We start from the raw sequence: 26,181 nt of genomic DNA on the forward strand, positions 1-26,181 counted from the left end.
TTAGAAGTGCTGATAAATTCACTTTTTAGTCACGAATTTCTTAAAATAATTAAATTTTAAATGTTCATTGTGATCTGCAGGTCGTAAGGAGGATCTAAGTAAATAATATTGAAATTTAGCCGGCATCTAATTTCTTGGAATTTTGTGCGCAATTCTTAGGGAAATCCTGACTATTTCCTGTATTTCTTCGAAATAAAGACCCTGCACAGAAGACCAAAAGCTTTAACATCAACTAAATTTTGTTACAATTTATCATGATGTTCTTCATTACCTTTTGAGCGAGATGAGCTTTATTAATTGAACTGTCTGTTAGCCTATTTTGAGAAAAAAGGGCTGAAAAGTAGATTCTTCAGAAATGTTTCTTTTTTTATCTGGTAAAAAGGTAATCACTGGGAGCTTCATTTTCCTCACCACTTGCTGGACGGAACAAAAGGCTCCTCATATTCAACATGGTAGCAATGCCAAGCCATAATAATAAAAAGTGTACCTACAAGAATGGTAGAAAATTGCAGGCTTTAATTGGCCTGCAAGTTTTATTTTGATAACTAATTTATAAAACAAAATGAGGGTGGCAGATCCTCTACTGAGAATTAGGAGTATAAAAAATAAAAAAACTAGTCTGAAGCCTCATCTTATAGGTGTATGATTTGATGCCCTTACTGAAGTATCTCATTTTTCATAAATTTTTATGAATTCCAAGGAAATCTGAGTTGCTGCTCTGACATGGTGTGGTTAACTACTAGAGGATAATTTGAAATGACTATCGGCCCTTAAGGTAAATCCAGGCTTCAAACTTCGCAATTTGGCCACAATGTCACACTGCTCAAAATAGCCGGATATATTTGCCAAAATAATAAAAACCGCATTACTTATTCAAGATTGGGGATCCAGGGGATATAGGAACATACTTGAGGAATACTCAGTAAAAAATCTTCTCAAAATTTCCAAAACTAAAGTTGTTACGACGGCAGAAAGTAATTCCCATTGCAGCAATGGGATAGACAGAGACAGAACATGAGGGATTTGGTTGCAAGCTCGGCCGCTGCTGCTGAGCTGAAAGTTTCAGCTGTACTTTTTCTACGCTTATAATTCTAATTGCCAATATTTTTGGCTCAAAAAATCAAGCAAAAAATAATCTTTATCTTGTGGATCTGCTTTTTGTAATTTGAACAATCTTATTTCAGTAATCGTCGAAGGAAAGTGAAATTCTCAATGGTGACTGGTGGCACTATCTCTAATCATGAATTATCCCTAATCGAACCCTGGATTCACCTTCAGAGATGTTTTATAATGGCATCAACTTTTGTTTATTTACTTTTCAACAACATTAATAATGTCAGCAACTCAGCAATGCTCAAAACTGCTACCGGACTTAGACCATGTTCTTGGCTGGGTAGTATTTAGCAAAGAGTTAGGAGGTTAAATGATTCTATACTCCAATTTTCAAGAGCCAGAGGAATGATAGGCAATATAATCGTACTGATAACATAAGTTTTCACATATCGATAATCGAAGTGCAAACCAATGTATCCCTGTCAACGACTTCCTTTCATACTTAATATTTTCTTTGGAACACTAATCAATGCATTTTCTTGAAAACTTCTTTGGTTTTTCTACTCTGTAAGCAGAATATTTTGTTAAAATGTCAAGTAACAAAATTAGGTTTACTCTTCTGTAGAGAAAAAAATAGGAGAGCAGGAAGTTTGAAACATTGCAATGGAGATATATAGTTTCCAACTTTGGCCATTGATAAAGATTTGCTTCAGCTTGGTTTCCGACTTTGGCTATTAATATAGAATTTGCCTAAGCTTTGTTTCCAGACAAGAATAACTCCTGCGGGCCGATTATTGAAATTGATAGACAAAGCTATAGACAAAGATGACAAAAGGGATATGGAGGGAACCTATTGGTGGAAGCTGGTGGTTGCAATGGACAAATGCAGTAGGTAATAGACTAACTAACAGCAATTCATGAGAAACCCGACAGCTAGTCCATCATTTTCTCGTTAGTTTATACGAACCACACATTTCAACCAATAGGATCGCTCCATACCCCACATGTCTTTTTTGTCTATGGCTTTGTCTATCAATTTCAATACTCAGCCCGCAGGTCTAAATACAGCTCTATTGAGCAAGTCTGATTGAGAATTCATTTCACAATATGGCATCAAACGTATCTTAAGATTTCAAAGAGTAAGCAATGTAAAATTTTGTAATGATAAAAATAGTGGACTGTTTTTCATCAGTTCCCCTTTCAGATAAGATTGAGATTTTGGGAACTCTGGTCAAAGAGCGCTTCCACAAAAAAAAAAGAAAAGAATTGCCATACATAACCCATTGAAACCTTCAATGTTCATTTAAAAAAAAAAGAAACCTCGTAAATGTTTAGAAGGGTTTTGCGAAAATGGAAGTACCACTATTTTTAACATGGCAGACTTGTCACAAGTCTAACAAGCGTTTTTCAAACAAAAATTAAGGAGCAATAAACCAAACTTATTGTGAAATGGATTTAGGATCATAATCAAAAATTGCTACTGTCTGTCAGATTATACAAATAGCCTAAGTGGAAGTTAAGGGATAGAAATCTGTTTAAAGTATTTTCATTTACAGCTATCTCTTGGGATAGAAAACAGCCTTAAACTAGAGCTTTTAATCTTTGACGGAAGAAAAAAATAAAATAAGACAGTTCATTCTGTGAGAACAATAAAAGGTAAATAAATCCTCATTTTATTTATTTAAAGAAAATGAAGCTTATCATCTATTTGTATGCATAAAAAACAGTAGGTTTTGAAGTTCAGAACGGTTAACAATTTTGGATGATGATTTTTTTTAATAAAAAATAAGAGTAATAGAAAAATTAGATTTACAGTGATTTACAACTTCAACTTGGTTCTCCTCCAGTGACGTCTTTTGGCATTATACCTGTAAAAAACAGAATAGATATACAACAGATTAGAGTGAATGATGCGCAAAATTGAAAAAGTGTTTAGTGCAGGAGAGAGGCCCTGTGCTTTTACTGATTTTTGGCAGTTTTACAATTTTGAAAAAGCTGACACACATGATGCAACAAAATTAACATAAGAAAATGCAGATTACCTAGTGGCTCGCTTTAGGGAGGTCGGTCAATTTGAGAGTGGTTTTTCTACTGAGGGTTTCCAATAAAAAAAAAGGCGATTCTTAAAATGAATTTTGGCAATAATTAAAAAGATACTTAGGTGACTTCAAAAAATTCCAACGCAATTTGCAAACATTATCAATGGAAATACCGCATACCAGGTTATGTTAATAATTTGATACCTCATCAGAGACATCACTGACAGTAGACTTTTTTTTTTTTTTTCCTCCCCATCGGATTACTTACTGAGCATCAAAGCGAACTTTTAAGTAGTCAAAGTTCAGACCTGTTGAGCTTAAATTTGTAACTTCATGAGAAGTGTCAGAGACTCTAGTCAGTCATCATTACTAAGTCTACCTTTTAATATTTCCCTAAATTTTTCTCATCGTAAAAATAGTTACACGGACAAAATTACTCATGTCATGGAATTAATAGGGTTACTGAGATGATTGGTGACTTCAAAATTGTTTAACATTTTTAAATGTTTTTTCATTTATTCGATCTGCTGTGAGTTCAGATCATGGGCATAGGAAGACCCAGGCTAACCCACGAAAACTACTACAAAGATGTTCAGACAGGTTTTTTCATCTAGCGCGAATCTTCAGTCGTCTCGGCTTTTTAAGTAATCATTACACCTTTGCATCGTTGAGTAAAAAGTCAGTGAATATCAGTGACTGTGGTTTGTTATCAATTGGGTAAAGTAATTGGGTATCTTTCCGGGGAATTGAATAACTTGAAGTTCAGACCTGTTGAGCTTATTTATTTTAACATCAACATACATGTCAGAGACTCTAGTCAGTCATCATTACAAAAAATAAATCACGCATCTTGCGTTATTGATTCCAGAGACTTAATTAACATGAAGTTCAGACCTGTTGAGCTTATTTTTTGACATCAACATACATGTCAGAGACTCTAGTCAGTCATCATTACGAAAAATAAATCAAGCATCTTGCGTTATTGATTACAAAGAATTAAATAATTTGAAGTTCAGACCTGTTGAGCTTATTTTTTTGACATCAACTTACATGTCAGAGACTCTAGTCAGTCATCATTACGAAAAATAAATCACGCGTCTTGCGTTATTGATTACAAAGAATTAAATAATTTGAAGTTCAGACCTGTTGAGCTTATTTTTTTGACATCAACTTACATGTCAGAGACTCTAGTCAGTCATCATTACGAAAAATAAATCACGCGTCTTGCGTTATTGATTACAAAGAATTAAATAATTTGAAGTTCAGACCTGCTGAGCTTATTTCTTTGACATCAACATACATGTCAGAGACTCTAGTCAGTCATCATTAAATGACAGTCTTGTTTAATTTTTGAGACTAAACAAGACAAAACGGGTCTTTGAAATTTTGAGTGAATAGTTTTGAATCGGTGAGAAAAATCTGTTGGCTAGTTTTATTTTAAATAAAATGAAACATGATTGCAGACTTTCCAAGTCCCGACTGTAGATACACAAACACTAAATAACTTCATTTAGCCATTGCTATGTGATATCCATTTGTCATCTTGGACTAAAGAGACTAGAGATTAGACCTAAACAAATATTAAATATTTTAAATGGTCTATAATAGGAGGCTGCGAAAATCTGCAGAAAGATTAAAGCAGGGCTACGAATCTAAAGATGTCTTGTTCTTACGTATCACGTTGGGGATGAAATGCCAAAGTGAGTTGCAAATAAAACAATGTTAATTTAGCACTTAAGGCAAAAAACCTCAGTCAAGAAGTTGGCAAAATACACCAACACATTGACTGAAAGTGCTTCAGGAGATACAGAAAAGATTTCTGAGAAGACTTCAAAATAGAACAGTGTAAAATGCTATTAACTAACCGACTGAAAGATTGAGCCACTAAAATAATGCAAATTAGACATCATAGAGCCTTCTATGTGACCTCAAGTTCATATCTTTGACTAGAGTAACTAGAAATTGAGCAAAGTTCTTTAGTAGAATACAAGGTACTGGGTAAACTACGGACCGACTAAAGCAGGACTTCTAACATCTAAATGTCTTGTTTTGACGTATCACTGAGGGGTAGAAATGCCAAAGTGAGTTGCAAATAAAACAGAGTTGATTTTGCACTTAGGTGATATACCTCAATCAGAAAGTTAGCTAAATTCGCCAACCAATTGATTGTAAGTGCTTCAGGAACTTTAGGAAAGACTAGTTTAAGGGACTTCAGGATCGAATAGCCAGCCAAGTCCTGATCTTCAATGCATACAACAACAAAAAGAAAGGATGAATATGTGGATGACCTTCTGGATCTCAGGATGGCATGTATCTGCACCCTGGTTCTTGATGGTCACGACGGTTTGCATTCCATGCAATATGCAGTACGATGGCTAGATGAAATCCCATTTATAACAAGTAAAAGCAATGTACTTCGACACGTTGTATCAATCTTGCAGTGATCAGCTTCATTCGTACGACTGCACCATAGTGGGTACAAGCCAGTTCATCCACAGAAAATCAGGCTTTGACCGATGTACCTTTCGTACGTATCATTCTTAGTAAAACGTAAGAATGAGTTGCAAGTGAAAAGAGTTTGATGTGGCACATGAAATATGCTACAGCATTGTAGGCGTGATGCGTGACAATGCATAACCAAGTGCGACTCCAAATACGTCCTACCAGAACGTCCTAAAAACAAACTTCAAACCTGTGATGCATAGTGACCTACATGAAATGTACTAGAAATAACACGGTTCTAACAGAGAGGGAATCCTTCCAGAAGCCAAGGAAAAGGCTTACCTTATGGTATTTCCAGTTCGCATGCGGATCCACTGAGGAATAGGCCTGTTCTGCTTCAGCTTTTTGGCGAGCTTCTGCTTGATTTTAAAAGTCTTCTTAGCAGCCTACGAACAAAAAAAGTCGGTCAATTGGCGTTTTCAACTGACGGAAACAATTAATACGAAGAGATGATTTCAATCAAAAAACAAAATTGATCTTACCATTTTGACGGCGTGCGGCGTGCAATTTTGTCAATCGTGCGTCAACAATACGTGTTTTGTACTTTTGTAGGTTAGTCCGATGTTCAAATTCCTATTGTCGGATTCGGTCCGCTCTGTTCCAAAGATTCCGCGTTTAAGGAACTTCTTCACAAAGAACCAATTTAAATTAATACCGCGTAATTTGAAAATGCCGGCCAACCAATCAGTTGCGCAACTGTGTCTTTTTCCCTGAGATAATAATATTTTGGAATATGGTGTCCCATAATGAGTGAGAAATTTCAATTAAGGTATCCTTACATTAAAAACTAAGTAATCGGAAACTATAATAAATAGTGCCCATACATATTCCAACATGAATGATATGAGCCGCGCCCTAACGGGTACCTCTAGTGTAGTGGAGAAGAGGGGCATCCCCGGAGGTTGGGCTTCTTGGATGCCAGAGGGAGTACCCCGAGGGTTCGGTAGCTTGGATGTCAGGTGGGGCAGCCCCTGATGGGTTGGGTTCCTCGGATGCTAACGGGGACAGCCCCTGGGGGTTGGGCCTCTTGGATGCCAGGAGGGGCACCTCGATGATTGGGTTGCCTGGATGTCAGGTGGGGCAGCCCCCGGTGGGTTGGGCGCCTTAGATGCCGGGTGCAGCACTCCCGGAGGCAGGGCTAATTGGATGCCACGTGGGGCACCACCACACTGGAGGTTTTGCTCCGTAAAAATTACGTATTAAATTGCTGAAATTCGTACTCTGTTGCCTGGGCCCATGATTTGCCTTCAATTAGCCGGCTATGCAAAATGACTGTCGTGACGCACGAATAGTGGTATCAGAATTTTACATTATGATTACGGAGTGGGTTGAAGGCGCTCTTCTGTATCCTTATGTGAGCGGCCCGGTGCATGTGCAATGATGGTGACCAAAAATGTTCATAATTTTGGCTTCTCAATTGAGTCGTAATTTTGAAAAATGCCCGAAGAATATTATTTTGATTATTAAATAATAATTTTTTTTTATCTGTAAGTCTTCTTTTAAAATAGAGAGCCCAAATGCTTAGTTCAGATTGTGGTTTTTAAGTCTTCTTGCTTTGGTTATCGTATTCTCATGCACACTGAGAGTCGCCGTTTACAAGATCGCAACTTATTCAAAAGCGGTTGCGAATTCAATAAGTTTCGCAAGGATAAAATGAGGTTCCGTCGATGAACGGTGAATAATCAAAATTGAAGACAAGTTACTTTGTTCACTGGTCCAGTTGAAAGGCGCATAAAGCGTGGATGGATGGAGCATGGATGTCCTCCGGGCTTCTACGGGCACTAGGTATATGTAACGTATACAAATGAATGACTGTAGGTTTTTAATGGTATAATATGCCAAAGTGTTGGAGGAAAAATAGAAAAAAAAGTATAACCTATATAATTTTTTGAGGGTCCAATCAGAGAAGATATATTCTAGAGACTCCGCACTGTCCTCTTACCTACCTATGGCGTAAATGTTACTCAAGGAAGCCAATTCTCTGATTCACTTATTGATGACTCACGGTTTTAGATCAACTACCTAAAGTTTCTAAACAAGTTTTAAGTATGAATTAACTCTGTTTTTAATCTTGATGATCAAGAGCAGGTGTTCAAAATGCTAATAATTGCAGAAATGCGTTAGTCGTGATCAAATGTCATTTTTCAATCAAACTATACATGCTTGATCTGGCCATATGAGATCAAACTAAATCTAATCTGATAAGGAATTGTGAGCTTGAAACTTTTTTCAGGCTTTAAATTATCCAAATCCGCCAACAACAGGTTTGAAAGACTAATTGCCAAAATGCGTAGCTCGTGATGAAGTGTCAATTCATAGTGCCAAAAACGGAAATCTCGGCATTTCTGCCGTATTTTCTGACAGTTCGAGAAATTTAGCTGTCGATCGCCGTCGTAAAAATCACAATCGAAAAATTATTTTCTTGGAAATTTTCACCTTTTCGGTAACATAGAGACCCTTTATCTCCCCCCCCCCTCCCTCATCTGCCGTGTGTTTCTCTTCTCAGAGGAAGTAGTACAGTCAATTTTGCGCCCTTCTGATCGCTTGAGAGACCTCTAACATTTTTTTTTTTCTTTTCATATTAGGGCACATCAAATCTGCGGCTGTGTTGCTCACGGATCCCTTGAAGCACCAATACAAATGAGACAAACGAAACAAACACAATATGGAAATAGAGTAAATGGAGCGACGCGCGTTGACGACGGCGCAGAGATACAGCTATTCGTGCTTGAGGGATGTATGTGTAGCATCTGCAAAATTGAAGGCGCGAGCTGGGAATTTGCGATGTTCCACAGCTCCGTTTCATGCTGCCAATGAGGTGTCGTGAGAAAAGTTAAGAAACGAGGCTCGACTTTTACGGCTCTTTTATTTACAGCTGTGTTGCTCACACAGCCTCTATAGCACCACTACAAGTACAAATGAGACAAACTGAAACAAACACGGTATGGAAATTATTCCGGTCTTTGGGTTACTTGAATGTGTTCAATTTTGCACTTTTTGCTCCGTGCAATAACTTAATAAACTTCGAATCTGAAAATAGCGTAAGACTGTGCTGACTTGCCAGAAATTTCTGGACCTCCTTTTACGTGGGAATGCCCCCCCCCCCCCCACCCCGCCTGCAAAATATCACTTTACGCTCCCTTAGCCGACTAAGGGTCTACGCCCTGAGATGTGAGCCAGTCCGACCCTGCTTTTGAATTTATCTGTTTATTCCAGAGAAGACGGTCATTTTTTGTCATGTTAGCAATTAGTAAGAATAGATTCATTCCATAGCATCAAACATCGAGCTCCTTTGCCATGCGAGCCTATTAGAACTATCAATCCGTTCTACAGAAACGTGCATGAGCTATACTGACTCTGCCGCAAGAATTCATTGAAACTATTGATTCATACCGCGGCAAAGTGTTGATTTCTTTGCTGTATTGAACTCATTAACACTATCGATACATTACACAGAAATATGTAAGCTCCTTCTCTGTGAGAATCAAAAATGCAAAATTTCATCAGTTTATGCGACGAATTTTTGTTACAAATTCTGCGATATACTCTGTGTGCCATGAAATCTGCAGAACCAGATAAATCTTAATTTTGAAATTTTTTTGGGGGGAAAATCATGAGTCAAATTTCGAAGTTTCTCATCGAATTCTGCAGGGATAACTTGACCGCGTCTGGCAAAAAGGAACCAAGCCACATCAGCTATTGCCAAATTTAATTGGCCAATTAAATTGTTTACAAGAAAACGGTTGTGCGGATTTTGGTGCAAATTTTAGTGAATTATTATGGGGCAATTTAATTTCTTACAAGAGATCGCTTATGCGGATTCCTTTGAGAATTTTAAGGAATACGCCTCGTGCTATGCAGAAATTTCACTAAATTTGCACAAAAAATCCGCACAGTCGTTTTGATGTAAAAAATTCAATTACCCAATTAAATTTGGTAATAGTTTCGTTCGCGGTCCAATTGTTGCCGGTCGCATACGTAGCCTGAACAATTTCTTTTAATGTGACGTATCATTTTAAAGTAAAATGAAATTCCATCCGATGAAATTTCATTTTGCATCTCCGGGTATGAACTCATTGAAAATATCGAATCTTCCCCCAGCGCAGTGTGAGCTCCATCGCCGTTTAAACCGAGTAAAACTATCGATTTCACTCGGGCGCGACTGGCTGCATCCCCATGGCGGCGCGGCGTCATGAAGAATGAATGCACCGAGATGTCGCGTTGCGTCTCGAAGCGAGTGGAGTTATGGCCCGAAGCACGTGCTGCTCCCGTGAAGGAATGACTTTTTCCAGCCGACCCTAGCCACCCCCACCCCTCACCACCCGCCCGCCGCCACCCCACCCAACCCCGGCCGCGCCCCCGAGCTTCACTGCACCCTTTTCCGAGGGTTGAAAGCTCTGCGCAAGTTCGGCGGGCTCGGGTTTTCCTCCCCTGCGAAAAGCGATCCAGTCCCAGAAAGTCGCTCTCAACTAACCATGTCGATCTCGACCTCCGTGCGGTGGTAGTACAACTCACTCAAACCTCCTCGTTCACCGCTCCTCGAGAAGGTTCAGGTTCGAATCCCTCGTTCCTCGCGTTCGGTCCGTGGTGATATCGACGAGTGTGTGTCAAGTGTTTGTGAAGTCACCTAGGATGAGTGTGTCCCGTTGATGGAGGGAGTTGCGATGACATAGAGCTTGGGCAAGAATGGGCACCGTTCTGAGCTTCAGTCCGCGGGAGAGGCGGCCAGTCTACACGACGACGAGTCACAGCATGCCGGGCGGCCCGGGGGAGCTGACCCTCAACAACCTGGCCTACGAGCACCTCAACAACGTGAAGAACATGAACCAGGCGCTGGTCCCCTCGGTGAACAACATCAACAACAACAACATAAACAATGAGAACATCAAGATCCTCTCGGAGAAGAACGCCCTGGACAAGAGCTTCAAGAAGCACTCGCTCTTCATAAACGCCCTCAGCTGGAAGCGGTTCTCGACGGCCAACAACAACAAGAAGAAGCTGGACAGCAAGAACAAGAACCTGACGCTCACCTACCGGCCGCCGCTCAACGACAATGTGAACCCGATCATCATGGACAAGAACAAGAACATCCAGAAGTCGGGCACCATCTCCTGCTACTACCCGGTCGTCAAGAGCGCCACCACGGCCTGCATCTCCAGCAACGTCACCCTCGACCTCACCACATGCCCGCCCCGCCGCCCTCCAACATCAACAACAACAAAGACACTAGCAATAACAACAACAATAACAACAACAACAACTCGAATTCCAACCACAATAACAATAACAACATCAATAGTAGTAACAATAACAATAACATCAACAGTAACAATAACAATAAGAGTAGTAATTTTAGTGAGAAGTTAGCGCCCAAGCAGATCCTAGTGCCGGCCCCGACCAACACGTGCACGTCCCAGTTGCTCCCCAAAAAGACGGTCATCCAGGCCTCCACCTCGGAATTGCTCAAGTGTTTAGGAATCTGTCTGCATATCAAGTGCCACCGACTCAAAGACTTCCAGGCCGCTGACGCCATCATGTGGCTCAGGACCGTCGACAGGAGTCTCCTCCTTCAAGGCTGGCAGGTAGGCAACCATTCGTACTCCATCATCCTTCAAGGATCCACATTTCTGCCGTGCTAAGGAAAAACACCGTTTGAGCCTTCAGGCGTTGCCAAATTTCCCAAGATAAAACACGAATTTCCTGGCAAACTCATGAATATTTTCCCTCCAATTTTTCAGGTAATTTTGTTCGCAATTTCACCTAGAGTCCCTGAAAATTCCTAAGAAGAGTATTTATAACTTTCCCTAAAAATAAAAATTTTATCGAGGGAAATTTGGCAACTCTCAAATGTTCATACGGCGTTCTTTCTTGGCACGGCAGACTTTTATGAAGCAGCCCGAGACATGGTAACAGGAGAAAACAAGGGGGGAAAATGGGAAACAAGGCTAAAATACAACGATAAAACACCCGAAACGTTTCCACTCAACACCGAGTCATTTTCAGTCGTAAAATTACAAATTAAAATTTTCGATGAAGAAATCCGAGACCTACATGTTGGTGGTCGAGAAATGTCTCGAGTGTTTTATTGTCGTATTTTAGCCTTGTTTCCCATTTTCCCCTTGTTTTTCTCCTGATCCTTCAAACACATTGTTACTGGCTGGTAAACTGCCAGGCTAAGGACGAACGCCGTATGAACATTCGAGAGTTGCCTTTCCTTCGATAAAGTGTTTACTTTTGAGGGAAGTTATTAATATTTTCCCTTGATTTTTTCAGGAACTTAAAGTGAAATTATCTGACAAATGAGAAGGAAAATATTCATAAGTTTACCAGGAAATTTGGGTTTATTAAAGGAAATTTGGCGACGCCTTAAGGTTCATACGGCGTTTTTCCTTAGCACGACAGTAAAGGTCATCATACAGGCTGTTCATACATTACATCTGGCACTCAGAGGGGGATGAACGCCGGGATGTCTGACAAACGGGGGATGAGGGACATCAAGCCTAACACATCGTGAGGCTAACGCCTGTAATTTGGACATTTGGGAAAGAAAAATAAAACGAAAAAAATTAAATTTTTCGTTTTTCTTCCGAATAGCCAAAGGTTATGCAGTGCGCTCAACCTGTGCCTGATCGATCGGTGCCTGGCACATGGGGGAAGAATGCCTAGAAAATCAGAAAACACATCTCACGTAGTTCATGGACAGCCTTATAGAGAAATAATTGTAGGAAATCTGAGCTTGGTACGGCAAAATGGACCGACATTTCAGTCCACGAGTGCCGCATAATATCGCTCCATAGCAACGAATCGAATGCATGAGTGCACTAAACTAATAATCATGTGTATACGACATATTTATGATAGGTAAGTCGTTAAGAGAGTGAGTTTAAAAAAGCAGATTCCTGTTCGTCAAATATCGAAACATGAAACCGCGTCGATTGGCGGGAATACAATAGATTCGTGGTAAGAGCGAAAAATTGCGTGTATATGAGACCCGCGAACCACTTTAATCATCCCCTCTCCTCGTTTCTACGAATGATGCAACTATAAAAGCACGTAACTTCTTGGAATGCGACGTTGCAAACCTCCTATCTTATTTAACTTCAATTCAATTCACCGATTTCATCTCTTTGAAAGCATGGTCTTGGAAAACATGAAACACGCCGATTATTATCTCAGAATACGATTATTTTAACGCCTGTGATATGTTTTTGCCTACCCGGCCAGTTGAAGGAAAATCAGACTCTGTTGCTTACTGAGTGCTCCATTCTGTGACTGAGAGGGTCATTTGTCCTCATTTTTATAGGCAAAAACACTTCTTGAGCGTTGCAATAGTTGTATCTTCACAGGCGTCAGAGCCTGCATGTAGGGTCTACATTTGTAGGCCTCACATTTTCACAGGATCCCCATGGATGGATATCCCTGGCTACCCGTACCATTCCAGATGAGCTTAAAATAGATAAACCGATAAGATAAAGCTGGTGACATTGACATCGTCCCTTTAAATACATACAAATTATCTATATCCAGACGAAGTATGCTTCCTGACCTAGAGTCGATGTTTTATAATAGCTTTAAATGTTGGAAGACAAAGTTCCCTTCTTCGAGGAATTGCCCTTGCCGACGTCATCATGTATGTGGCTTCATACCTCCAGAATTTCCTTGAATATCATGCAAACGCCTTTCGATATTTTGAGCAATCAATGTCTCTCCATCAAGGTTGAAAAATTTTAGTCAGGAAATTCGATACTTATTCTGCGGATAGCAAGTTCTTACTATCTTTTTTGGCTATTGAGCTCCATTTTAAGCGCAAAATCAAAACGTCTGCTAAACGATGCAAACAATGGTCTGTTTGTCAAACACGTTTTATTTGTGGCTCAACACGTTTCAACAGCAAACAAGAAAAACTTTTCAACATTTTTTCTTGGATTTTCCTGAAAAAGACCGAAAAATTCTCAAGCACTGAACCCAGTTTTAATCTAAATTCCAGTGGCGCGATTCTCGGAAACACCAGTGGCGATGATCGATAATATAATCTATATTTCCCCATTTGAGCTGTGGCAAAGAATCGATTATTAGGGTGTTCGCGCTGCGAAAACCCTAATAATTTATCCTTTTCCATAGGTTTAAATGGTAGATCAATCGATATATCGCAAAGCACGCCACGCCACTGGGAAACACGGAGCTTTGCTCCATTAAACGCTTGTAGAACAATCAAAATATTTCGAGGAAGGCTAATAATCAATTTCCTTAATGGACTTAAATTTTTAAAAAAAAGTAAAAAACAGTGTTGGAAACTATCCTCTGATAGATCGTGATGAATTCAGGTCAGCACTGACCTGACAACGGACAAACTACCTATTTCGTGCGACAGCCGAATGATGTGTTCATTAAATGTATTAAAAGGAGCTTAGATATGATCTTTAAGGAGCCTCTGGAAACATGTAAATATCATACAGACGTCAGCAAGGACGATTCTTAAAATATGACACCACTGTTCCGCCTTCATTTGAACCTTACAATGAATCGATTCTAAAAAATAGTGTATTTTCTTCGGAAAATACACTAAAAAAGACAGTTTGGCACGTATAGCTATTTTAATGCACATTTAAATTGAGAAGACGAAATCCAGTATCGCCTGCAGCTGGCAAGAGTCACCTCCGATGCAAGTTCATTTACAAAGCAAATTAAGAGTTTTGGCATAGAACTTTCGTAAAAACACGGCACCGACGGGTTTTAACGCCTGTTTATTTTTTGAGATACAACTATTTCGACACCTTGGAAGTATTTTTGCCTATTTGCCGAAATGAAGGAAAATTATGCTCTTCGCTATAGAACGTAAAGTAAGCAACAGAATTTGGGTTTCCTTCACCTAAATGAGTGGGCAAAAACAAATCATATGTGTCTAGAGGCGTGGAACATGCTGGATGAGTGCATGTCTCAGGACTGCATTTTCTCTGAGATTTGCAGAAATATCTGTCAGAATTGAATTTCTTTTTTAAACCCAAGGAAACGAAAACCTCGTAAAATTAGACGTATTTTATGTCAATTTTCTGATCAAAGAAAATACCTGCTCTTACTTTTGGTGTTTTTTTCTAAATAGGAAACAAGCATATCGACGGTGTAAGTCGGCAATCACATAACTCGTTTGCGGTGTCTGAAAATCTTGGCCTCTATGTTATTTTTTTAAAGGAGAACAAACTGACATCATTCCTTGAAGTTTTTGCAGAATTTTCTTCACACAGAGAAGAAAAATCACGGCAGTTTTAAAGAATTGCCGTTGAATAGTTTTCCGTTTAAAAAATAAAGTATGATGGGAAGTCTGCGACGCGACGTCGCAAACCGAGTTATGTGATTAAGGACTTACACCGTCGATATGTTGCACCTGTTCTCTAGTATTTTCTCTCGTAGCCAAGCAATTTGGATACTGAGCAAGAGCAGAAAGGTAGCTATTTCTGAAATTCCTCTTGCTAGATCTATTTTCTATCCATTCCCTTTGATCTGTTCGTGGGATCCATATTTCAAAACTGATGATAGAATACGAATATTGATACTAAATACCCGCGATCCATATTTTCAGGCAAGCAAAGGTTGACATCGTCACCTTCCGGCCAAAGTATCACAAGCGCCGTGCAACGTTTGAAAAATTTTTGCTGCCATTTCATTTTCTTCCAGAGAAATTGAACATATTTATGCTAAAAGGAACTATGTGCATAGGTTTGTGTGCAACATAGTTCCTTTCAGCATGAATGCGTCCAATTGTTCAACGAAGCTGTCCGAAAATTTCACTCAATTTTCTTTGTGCTGCCGATAAAATTCAGTGAAGTTTTCAAACAGATTCAACCAACAATATCTATGAAAAAAATAAAATGGCGGCGGAAATTCTAAAACGTCGCATACGGTGCTTGTGATACTTTGGCCGGAGGGTGACGACATGAAGCTCATCGTAAACGGTGAATGCGAATGGGTTTCAAGGTTATTTTGAGCCGCCGATCGCGAGGGAACCCGGAAGGAACGGAGCCGAAATTCAGCGAGGCGCAGAAGGCGATGAATGGAGCATTTTGAGGTTACATTGATCGGGATCGGCTCCAGTCAAAACAGAAGCGCTAAAATAGGGCAGCTGCAAGGAATTGGTACAGCCAGAGCAGCGTGGCGGGGACCTGCTTCGCGGGGCGCATGCGTCGCCTCGCGAGGCGCACGGGTCAGCCCGCAGCGCGGCGGCGACGGACGGGTGGTGTGCAGCGGGAATGAAGGCGCGCCACCCCCGCTTCCGTTAAAATCCCGCCCTCCCTCCGCGCGGAGCCGAGCCGAGAGTTACTGCCAGGTTGATGGATTCCACCCTCGCCTCCCTCCGCCCGCCGGCTTACTCGAGGGAGAGTTGTTAGAGTGAAATTTTTAAAACCAGGCCAAAGTACTCAAAACGGGGAGGATGTTGAATCCGCGCGTGGTTCAAAACACGTCATAGGCCCGCGCACGAGACACTTGTAAACTCAGCTTTTGGATGCAGCCGAAATTTTCAGCTTAGTCGAATGGACTGCACTTCGGAATAAGGTACTACTATTTCGGCAGCACTAAGCAGAAAGGGACCAAGCCACATCAGCTATTGCCAAATTTAATTGGGCGATTTAATTTTTTTATGAAATTTTCTGCATTCCACGAGGCAAGTTGTTCCTTGAGATTTTCAAAGGAATCCGCACAAAAGTTCTCGTGTAAAAAATTAAATTGCCCAGTTTTTGGGAATAGTTGATAATGCTTGGTTCCTTTCTGCTGGACGCGATCTATTTCTGGCTCACATCTAGAAATGCGCATTTCTGTTTGCGGCGTAGCAGGCTTCCTGCCATACTTTACTTTCTACGTCAAAAACTAATAATCGTCATTTCTTGAAAACTTCGATGATTTTCTTCCTCTATGCGAAGAATATTCTGTGAAAATTGCAGGCCGTGGTGTTGGCTCGGCCTCCTTTTCAAGAATAAAATAGGAGCGGAAATTTTGAAACACCGCGACTGAGACACGCATTTTTGTAGTTTCACCGTCGATATGGGGTTGCGTTGTTTTAAAAGAAAGTATCCGCCTTGAATATCTCTCTTACGGATTCGAAAATCGAAAAACGCCGAAACACGTGTTCAATATTTTTGAGAGTATACATCTTTCCCGAGCGTTTGTAATTTTTGGCCCCGCGGAGCGTTCGGGCATTCTTCAATACTCAAATTTTAGATAATTCACCCTGTATAAACATTGAGAAACTAACGGCACATGATACGTTGCCTCTGAAATGAGCCAGAAATGTGACACCGAAAAAAAGTGAAGTTGATTTAACATTCTGGATGTAAAAAAAGTGTGCGAGAACTTATGAAATGCTGAATTACCCGCTATAGCAGTTACTTCAGCAATGCCAAGATGTAAAACTAACTGCTGCGGCGGGTAATTCAGCATTTTGTTAGTTCTCGCACACTTTTTTACATCCAGAATGGTAGAGCAACTTCACTTTTTTTTCGATGGAATCTTCATTGCCAAATGCAGTCTATTTAATCATTTAGACTGCATTTATCAACTGTAGAATCGCTGTTTCCAACTGATTTTAAAGACAAAGTATAATATGCCAATTGTTTTCGCATGCATGTTGATAGATGCCCGTATTCATAGCTCTTATAGTCAGAGATGGTAGTTCCTCATATTGCCGATTATTCGTTCAGTGTGGCACCATTGTGTATCTCGTAAAGTTTTATGCTAAAATCGATATTTATGGATTGTAAACCACCGCTATAGGTATGCTAGAATTCCATTATTACCTGCCTATATAGGGATATTATTGCTATATCTTAATCCTTTTGATGACAAAAAACTGTGCTGTATCCTGATTGATCTGCAACTTTTGGCTTTCGTGTAGCCCGTGTGCGAGTGGCCCAATATTAAAAAACAAGATACTTAAAAGGCTCCCTACGTAATGGGAAATTCTTAATTTTTTGCCTCCGAAATGAGTTTCATACAAACGTCGATGGAAATTTTTGCCGAAAATTACATCTCTCTCGTGGTAGTAACCATTATTCTACTTAATCTCTCGAGCATAAAAATTCCTCCGAGTCGATTTTTTTTACATTGTGCCCCGAAAGCCCCACGAACAGCTTGAAAATAATGAATCAATAAGACAGGGGCACCGACATGGCAATATTCTCCCTCCTTAAAGCCCTGTTAAGAGAGAACACAGTTCCTCACATTACAGAAAGAGGTGTCTACAATATTTATTTCTCTCAAAAATCTTATGTTAAATGTTTACAGGAACAAAATTACAATGCAATGTATTAAAAAATAAGGAAACGTACGCGTAAAAACGAGAGTAAACGCGTTTAAGCGTTTTTTCCCTATTCTTTTCTTTTACGAAAGTCTATGTTTCATGCGCTTTTTCTTTTTAAGTTTGTGTGCCGTACTCCTTTAATAGACTTGCGACTGACGCCAGTGGCTACCTTTGTTGTTGTTTCATCTCAACCAATTAACTCTCTGCAAGAATCTGCCTGACCCCAGGATACCAGCGTCTTAGATTTTTGCTCCTTTAATACATTTTTTTCTAAATAATCCCACGTTTAATATGAAACTCGAGAAAAGAGCGGGGCAGACTCTCCTTTGAGGGCGAGAAAAGTGTCAAGGTGAGTTAAAGGCGATACTCTAAGTACGGAGCCCGCCCCCGCAAGGTCTTACGCAAGACGTCGAAATCCGCCGAGCTGATATTAAGGGCTGGATTTACCCCCGTTGGCTCCTCATAAGAGGCAATCAAGTCGTCAGAAACGGCGGAACTTAATTAAAATCAGGTCGCTGCATTCTCCGTTCATCCTTGACAGTATTTGCATGCTCGCTCCATCTGAGGAAATTAAAGTGGATCCACCGGATTAATGTGAACCTTAATCTTTGTGTTTGCAAGGTTTGCGCTAATCCCTCCCGAGTTCCTCGATATATGGTGAAGTTTAAAGTTGATTTCTGAGATCACCGCGTATCGCTCTCACACGGCATTGACGTAGTGTTAGTGTTTAGGTAAAATTGGGCCGAGTTAAGCAGAAAGGAACCAACCACATCAACTATCGCCAAATTAAATTGCTTACATGAAAACGCGTTGTGCAGATTTTCGTGCAATATAGTGAATTTTTTGCGTAATAGGAAGCAAATTCCTTAAGATTTTCAAAGGAATCCGTACACACGATCTCTTGTAAAAAATTAAATTGCCCAGATAGATTTGGCAATGGCTGACGTGGCTTGGTTCCTTTCTGCAGCTAAACGAGGTCCAATTAAAGTATTACCTAGTTTTTCATCAACGTGCCTCTGTGAAGTTTACTTAGCGGTTTGTCTGCTTTTCTGATGAAAGCGATGGCCAATCAAACTAGTAGAACGTGAAGTCTTATCACCAATAATAGGGTAAGTTCCATGGAGGAAATTCCAAGTTATTAACTTTTTTATTGCTGAGAACTGCTGCAAAACAAAGCACTGACGCTATCTTTAGGATATCATACTCATTACTCCAGTATTGGTGACACTTGGACTTAGTCCTTTATGCAGCATGTTGTCCACGGTGCTTAGACCGAAATGCTACGTCTAATTAAATTTCCGAGTTTTTGGCACGAGGCCTATTCTTGATGATAAGTTTTCACATAATTCCTACTCATAATACATTTTATCCCAGAGATCCCTTAGATCTATCTAAGAATACTTTCCGCCACGCGGCCCAACCCCTGAAGGGCGCTTCGCGATCTCTTAGATTCAGCATCTCTTGTTTAGTTCAAATTTTCCTTATCTTGCTACAGAGCAAAGGGGAGACTTTCATGAGCCGCCCTGCGCCGTCCGCAGCGCGCATGGCGCACGACCCGCCTTTCATTATTGCACTTCATCTAGCGTTGAGAGTTCACTTATTACTTCACACGACCAGTGTGTAATTTTAAAAGTCGAAAAATAAACAAAAAATTTAAACGATTTACGAGTTTCTCCGGCAGGGAGCTCTTCCTGCTAGAAATCGTTCACCACCCGCCCGCCGAGAGTGCCACGGCGTGCTGCCAGCGCGAAGCGCGCACTGACGCCTACAAACCTAAAAGGCTGCTTCACGCATTGCGCAATGCTTGAAGTATCCACTTAGGTTTGTAGGCGCCGGTGCGCGTTTTGAGCTGGCAGCACGCCGCGCCGCGCCGCCGCAGCGTGCTATATTAATCGAAATATATCGTGTTTGTAATTGTGGAATTTGTAGGTCAGGGTATTAAAATGTAGGCAATTTGACATCAAATTCGAATTTAGCGACTCAAAAAACATCCGTTACGAAACTTTCGTGATCTTTCTGTCATTATCCGACTTATTTCTTCCTATCCTTGAGTTTTGGATCATAGTGCGCCGCAGGCGGCGGCTCATGAACCCCCCCCCCCCCCCCAGCTCAATCGCTCATCTTGCGTAGCATCCTGGTCTACCCTAATATAAAAAAATCTGGGTCATATTTCCAAAATCTGAATAAAACGGACTTATCTTGAGACATTCTCCTATCCTACTGATAGCCGCAAAAATCAAGGATAACGGCCCAGTAGAATGCTTTAACGAATTGCGGCAACACATGAGAATTTACATCGTTTAAATGGAAGAATTTGCAACTTCACAACGTAATATACAAAAACCTGGGCCACATTTCCAAAATCTAAATAAAGTGAACTCATAGACCTGCCGATAGACGCAAAAATCATGGATATCGGCCTGGCATGCAGAACGCTCGAACTAAGCATTACCAGAAAAGAAAATTTAGGAGGCTTGAGAGCATATAGTATAGAAGTTATGTTATGTACACATGACCATCGTGAAATACTGAGATGAAACAACTTCGGAAGTTTGTGCCGAGAGTGTCGCCAATAGCTTCCTCACAAAGACTGGGAAATTTCGCTAAAAAAAAAAAAAAAAAAAAAAAAAAAAAAAAAAAAAAAATTAATAATAATAACTTCCCCATATGTTCTGAAATGTTTGTATCTTCAGTAATCATTCACCGCAGACTTGCGAACCCCCATCATGAAAAAATTGCTGTGAGTCCGACTCGATGAATGACCCGGCAAACTACTTCAAGGACCGCGTATTGCTTTGGCGTTGATGCAGGTGTTTACTCGGCCTTTACGCGAAGTATAAGCACTTAATTGGGTTTCCAGGGCGGCACATATTTCGGGCTTGGAATAATATGAGCCCATTCAAGGCCAACGAATTAGCACACCGCTCTCTTTGGTCGAAGGTCTTAGCCAGGGATATTTTATCGATGACGGACACGGAACTTCCGATTTTTTGACGATATCGACCGTCGTTTGAACTTGAACGCCCGGTATCGCACAACCCTGATCTGCTCGTAACCAAACGTAGAAAAATCGATGGGAGGCGGGCTGAGAGCACCCTCAATGAGCTCACCGTTAAAACGTCTTCGAAGGGATTTAACACCCGGGAATGAGGTGGACTGCGGGGAAGGAAAGCAATTGAACGCAGCGGGTTGATTTCTACTCATATAAGAAGGAAGTTCTACTCATGTGAGTTGGCGAAGTATGAATAGTCAACTCGTCATCTTTAGCAGGAAGTAAAAACCGGTTTAGCTCTTACATTATTTCAGTCCTGATGCCGAAAACTAAACGGTAGACACGGACCTATCTGAAAAATCCGTCATTCTGCAGAATTTCTCATTTTTTTGCGGTAGTGAATCACAGTGTTCTCTCACGAGTCTCATACATTACATCCGATATAACGTTAAACTCAACTCGCGGTTTGTTGAGATTGAGCGCGTGCGTGTAGCCCCGATTGCATATTCATCCAGATGAAGGAGCACTCGCTGTCAACTGGTCATCATTCTTGTACGTTTTAACACACCTGCGTTCCTGCGGCTTCAAGTCCCCTCAGAAACTTCATTGAAAGGAGTTGGGAAAATGAAACGTAGACCTAAAAAATGAAAATTTCCAAAATTTTTACTTGATTAGTCGAAATATGCCACCACCTGTAATCAAACAAATGTTATGACGCGGGTGGCATGTTAACAATCCCTGACTGAAATATTGATTTCTCTTTATATAGTGTTTCTAGGGTGTCTACCAAAATTTCAGTTTGGAGTTTTTCCGATATTTTCGGGTTTCTTCATCTTTTTAAATGAAATTTTCTGATTTTCATTTGCGAATAACCTGACACTGATTTCATTTTACATAGCAAGATATTTAAAGAATTGGGGCAAATATTTGAAGAATGCTTGAAACACTCAGATTCTCCTGATCCATGACCAATTTTCCTGATATTTTCCTAATTTCTCCTGGCGACATCGAATTTCCTGATATTTCTCGGTCTCTACGGTTTTTACTGATCCCCCGTAGAACCCCCTATTATACCTTCTATTTCTTTTTCTACGCAGAATTTTGAAAAGTTAGCATAAATCTACGTTTGACTCTGTTCACTGCGTAGGTTGGTGACACCAAAACACATTTTTGTTGATTTCATATCCGCATCATACATACGCAGTGAGCCAAAATCGAAACTTGAGGAATGTGGAACAGGTGGCTTTTTTACGATGAGAAAACTAAGTTTTTTTTTGCCCCCTTTTCTCTTTGTTTTCCTCCTTCGCTGTTTTCCCGCGAGTTCAAGAGCAATTTTCCCCGCGGAGATGCACCTGGTGCGCTGATCTTATTCAAATTCTCGTAAATAAAGACTTATCCGGTAGAAAACTTGGATATTGGTGATTCTTCACGCCCGCCCCCGCCACCGTGACACTTTCGGATTACCGCCCTTCCAGCTTTTTCCTCAACCTTGAACGATCTATAGCAAGGTTGCCAGGTTGTCTCGTTAAATTGAGATATTTTACTTGAGTTTGAATAGGGAATAGTGATGATTTTTCAGCACAATATTACAACAGTGACCTATAGTTTGACAGCTGAGATTAGATATACATGAGATCTTTCTCGTCCATCTCCGTGTTGAATTTCCTTGTTCAGCGTTCAGGTTTACGGGAAGTCTCGAGACAACTTTCAGGCCACCCTTAAAAATTGAAGGGGGCTCCTCTTTTTTGGGCATAAATATATACAGACTCTATTTACACTCATCCTCTCCTTCTAACTTAAATGTAGTTAGACCTAGTTTAGCAGAGAGAAACCAGGTCACATCAGGATCGGGACAAAGATGTTTGAGGTGTTATTCCACCTTGAAATTCAATGGTATAAGAGGTTAGGTTTAACGCCTACTTCCTTGTTCATAATATCTTTTTTCAAATTTTAGTAAGTTTAGTAAATAAAATATGCGGCTAATGAATCTCAAAACTTCTCCTGACTCAATTTGATAGGTGAATATACCATCAATTGAAAAACATTTTTTTTAAAAAGAACACAGGTCCATCGCTCAATAATTTGTCTCGAATTTTTTTTTTTTTTTTTTTTTTTTTTTTTTTTTTTTTTTTTTTTTTACAAAATAAGAGGTTATACGGCTAGTTCAGCTCAAAACTGCTTATACACATTGTTTACCAAAGAGACACCAATTCTAATAGAAAACCATTTTTTTAAAGAGAACCGTAGGTCCACCGGATTTTTACCCAGAAAGAGAAACAAACTTCGATTCGGTTGCAAAAATTGAACTTTGGGTTGTATGGCATACGGAAGTTTATGGTTCAGGTGATTAAAATGTTATTGATAGGCACCCCATAGCTTGAGGGCGCCAAAACTTTTGGTACGGGAAAAATTAGTCTCAACATGGCTATTAAAAAATTTTATTACTTAGATCAAAGTTTGGTTCTCATGACTAAAAACGCAGGTGCTTTCGTGCATGGTACGAGCCGAGGTTTTTCTGTTCGAGGTAAGTAAGGCGGGTTACAACTTTATCATCTCTCGTTCGCGTAAATATTTAAAATTCAGTTGTTTCTCCGCAAGTGTTTTGTTTCTTGAAATATGTCCCATTCTCCAGAATAACACACCACGCTTTTTCATTGCAAGGGCGCTCCATTCATTTTCGTGAATCTTATAAGTATGAACGTGGGTCAGATCAAGTAACTTTTCTCTATTGTGCCTCACATCTTCATTTTTTCTGTGCGAAAGCTTGTTTTGTTTTGTGTTCAACAGCTTTTTTTGGTTTTAATTATTTGCTCTCGCCAGTTTCAACTACAATACTAAGAAAAATAAATAGTTCATTGACTAAAAAATATTTTAAAACAGATTTGGACTTTTTTCAAATAAAAGCTCGATAATAAAAAGTCTTATAAAGACAAGTTCTCATCGTAAGGACAAGCCTTACAAAGAAATGTTCTCATTGTAGTCCATCGAAATGAAGCTAAAACGCTCAGTCAAAGCGCTTTTAACAACAAAAAAAAATATTGACTTCTTTTTAACATTACAGTTGAAATGAACGAGATCATCTGATGTAAAACAAAACAAAAGCTGTTTGAACTCACTTTTACCCAAGGTATTTACCTTTTTCGAGAGGTCTGCGGTATGGACAACGTGAAGTTATGGACACGAGAATGAAAAGTTATTTAGACTACATTTTGCAATGAGCAACTGTACTATTTGTGGCTCATCTAAAAAAAGCACCAATCCAGAGGGGAATCAATGGGACGTATTTTATTTCTAAAATGAGCCAGAAATAGTATTTCCTCATTGCAAAATGTGGTTCCTTTGATCTTACCCATGTGTGATCACAAACTGCGAGGGAGCGAGGCTAATAGGCCGGCTTTTGACTGAAAACTTGACCCTAGCCGACGATTATTTTTAGAGCTTTTGTTGGACAGGGAAAACTAAAGAAACCGGATCCGGGGTCCAAGGTAGCGACTAAAATAAGGCTCACCACTCAGACTCTGTGTCACACCTTGTGGACATGGGCCGCGGCTAGTGGGCAGCGTAAATATTGAATGTGCGGTCCAGTTTTCTCGAGACGGGGTAGAGGGCAGCACCAGCATCACGAGCTTTTACTCCTTAAAAGCTTGTCGAGGAAAAGGTCAGCAAAGCACTGTTGCCATCGTCCGATGAAAGAACCAAAATTCGAGTCTCCAACCACCGCTGGTCTTTGGTCAAGCAAATCCTCGCAATCGAATGATGTTAATTCACATTATTAATGACCCACCATAGGCAGGGTCAGTATTTAAAACACTACAAAATGTGCCTCCTTATCAAAATTTTAACTGAAAATGGTCCAAAATTAACTCATGATCATTAAACTTTAATATTCCGTCAAAAAAAAAACACAAAAATCAATGGAGGCATCATTTGCTGGCAGAAATAAACGTATCGGTTGACGAATAACTAATGTTGAATTCTGCAAAAAAAAAAAAAAAAACTCTCCCTCCGTTACACAGTAATTTTAAACAAGTGAAGGAAATTCAGCCCACTGATTGTGAGTAAATTATTTTATCGTTAAAAAAAAAAAAAAAAAAAAAAAAAAAAAAAAAAAAAACAATAAACTTTATTGTGTGGCCAGTTCGATGCAGGGAGACTTTGGTTTTTATGCAAGCGAGAAGTTCCAACTGGCGTGCTTGTGGAGCCTTGATTTTCACTTACGAGTATAGTTACGGCATTTTTGAGTTTCAACGGTGCTGTAAGAAAATTTTTGAGAGAAATCATGAGTTTTGGCGCTAATTTACATATCGACGGTGTAAGTCGGCAATCACATAACTCGGTTTGCGACGTCGCAGACTTCCTGTCATACTTTATTTTTTAAACGGAAAACTACTCAACGGCAATTCTTTAAACCTGCCATGATTTTTCTGCTCTGTGCGAAGAAAATTCTGCAAAAAATTCAAGGAATGATGTCAATTTGTTCTCCTTTAGAAAAATAACACAGAGGCGGAGATTTTCAGACACTGCAAACGAGTTATGTGATTGCCGACTTACACCGTCGATATCTTGTCTGAGGAAAAGACTCAAGCAAAACTTACACGAGAAAAAGGGGTGAAAAGAATGAAAATGGTGATGACTTTGCAACTGTTGAAATGGATGCGATCGACAAGTGGTGTAACACAGCGTCTATTGTGTCTCATCTGCTGATATTGACCAGCTTCGGATGACGTAATAGTGGTGTCAAATAAAAAATATCGACAATGAAACTAGAGTAACACGTAGGTGCCTCGGTCTGCAGCGTTACAGATTTTCCTGTATATTTTACTTTTTGAGGAGCAATTCCATCATTGAAATTCCCCTGAGTTCGTGTGTTTTTTCTTTGACCATTCAAAAGTAAATTTTCGTGTAAAAGTTTTGGCTGAAATCAGGATCGGACTGGCTCGCATCTGAGGGCGTAGACCCTTGGCTGGTTAAAGGGGCGTAATGTGATATTTCCTGGTAGGGCATTCCCTACGTGGAGAGGGGTTCAGAAAATTTTGGCAAATCAGCACAAGTTTACGCTATTTTCAGGTTCAAAGTTTATTGATCGCACGGAGTAAAAATTGCAAAATTGTACGTGAAGGACAGCATTGAGAGCTCACGCTTCGCGTCATCGCGCCTTCAATTTTTCAGATGCAGCACGGACGTCCATCAAGTACGAATAGTTGTATCTCTGCGCCGTCGTTAACGCGCATCCTTTCCCTCGCTTTATTTCCATATTGTGTTTGTTTGCGTTTGTCTTATGTGTAATGTTGCTTCAAACTAGAGCA

At 40.0% G+C, this 26,181-nt stretch overlaps 2 protein-coding genes across 2 annotated transcripts in view; one reads left to right on the forward strand and one right to left on the reverse strand.

Annotated features, from left to right (window-relative positions):
• Positions 1–2,689: 2,689 nt before the first annotated feature.
• On the reverse strand, positions 2,690–6,216 carry LOC109039879 (large ribosomal subunit protein eL39). The gene is made up of 3 exons (XM_019055588.2): positions 6,077–6,216; positions 5,877–5,980; positions 2,690–2,921 (listed from the first exon to the last, which is right to left on the reverse strand). Exons 1-3 carry the CDS (start codon positions 6,077–6,079, stop codon positions 2,873–2,875), a joined length of 156 nt encoding a protein of 51 aa, XP_018911133.1. The 5' UTR covers positions 6,080–6,216; the 3' UTR covers positions 2,690–2,872.
• A 3,822-nt stretch (positions 6,217–10,038) lies between these two features.
• Cdk5alpha (Cdk5 activator-like protein) overlaps positions 10,039–26,181 on the forward strand; it is a 67,896-nt gene continuing 51,753 nt past the window's right edge. The window contains exons 1-2 of the mRNA XM_072300944.1: positions 10,039–10,783; positions 10,921–11,176. Of these exons, the coding sequence (XP_072157045.1) occupies positions 10,281–10,783; positions 10,921–11,176 (759 nt within the window). The 5' untranslated portion in view covers positions 10,039–10,280. The remainder of the gene's footprint in view (positions 10,784–10,920; positions 11,177–26,181) is intronic.

The sequence above is a fragment of the Bemisia tabaci genome, chromosome 5 (assembly GCF_918797505.1).
Source record: "Bemisia tabaci chromosome 5, PGI_BMITA_v3".
Taxonomy (NCBI): domain Eukaryota; kingdom Metazoa; phylum Arthropoda; class Insecta; order Hemiptera; family Aleyrodidae; genus Bemisia; species Bemisia tabaci.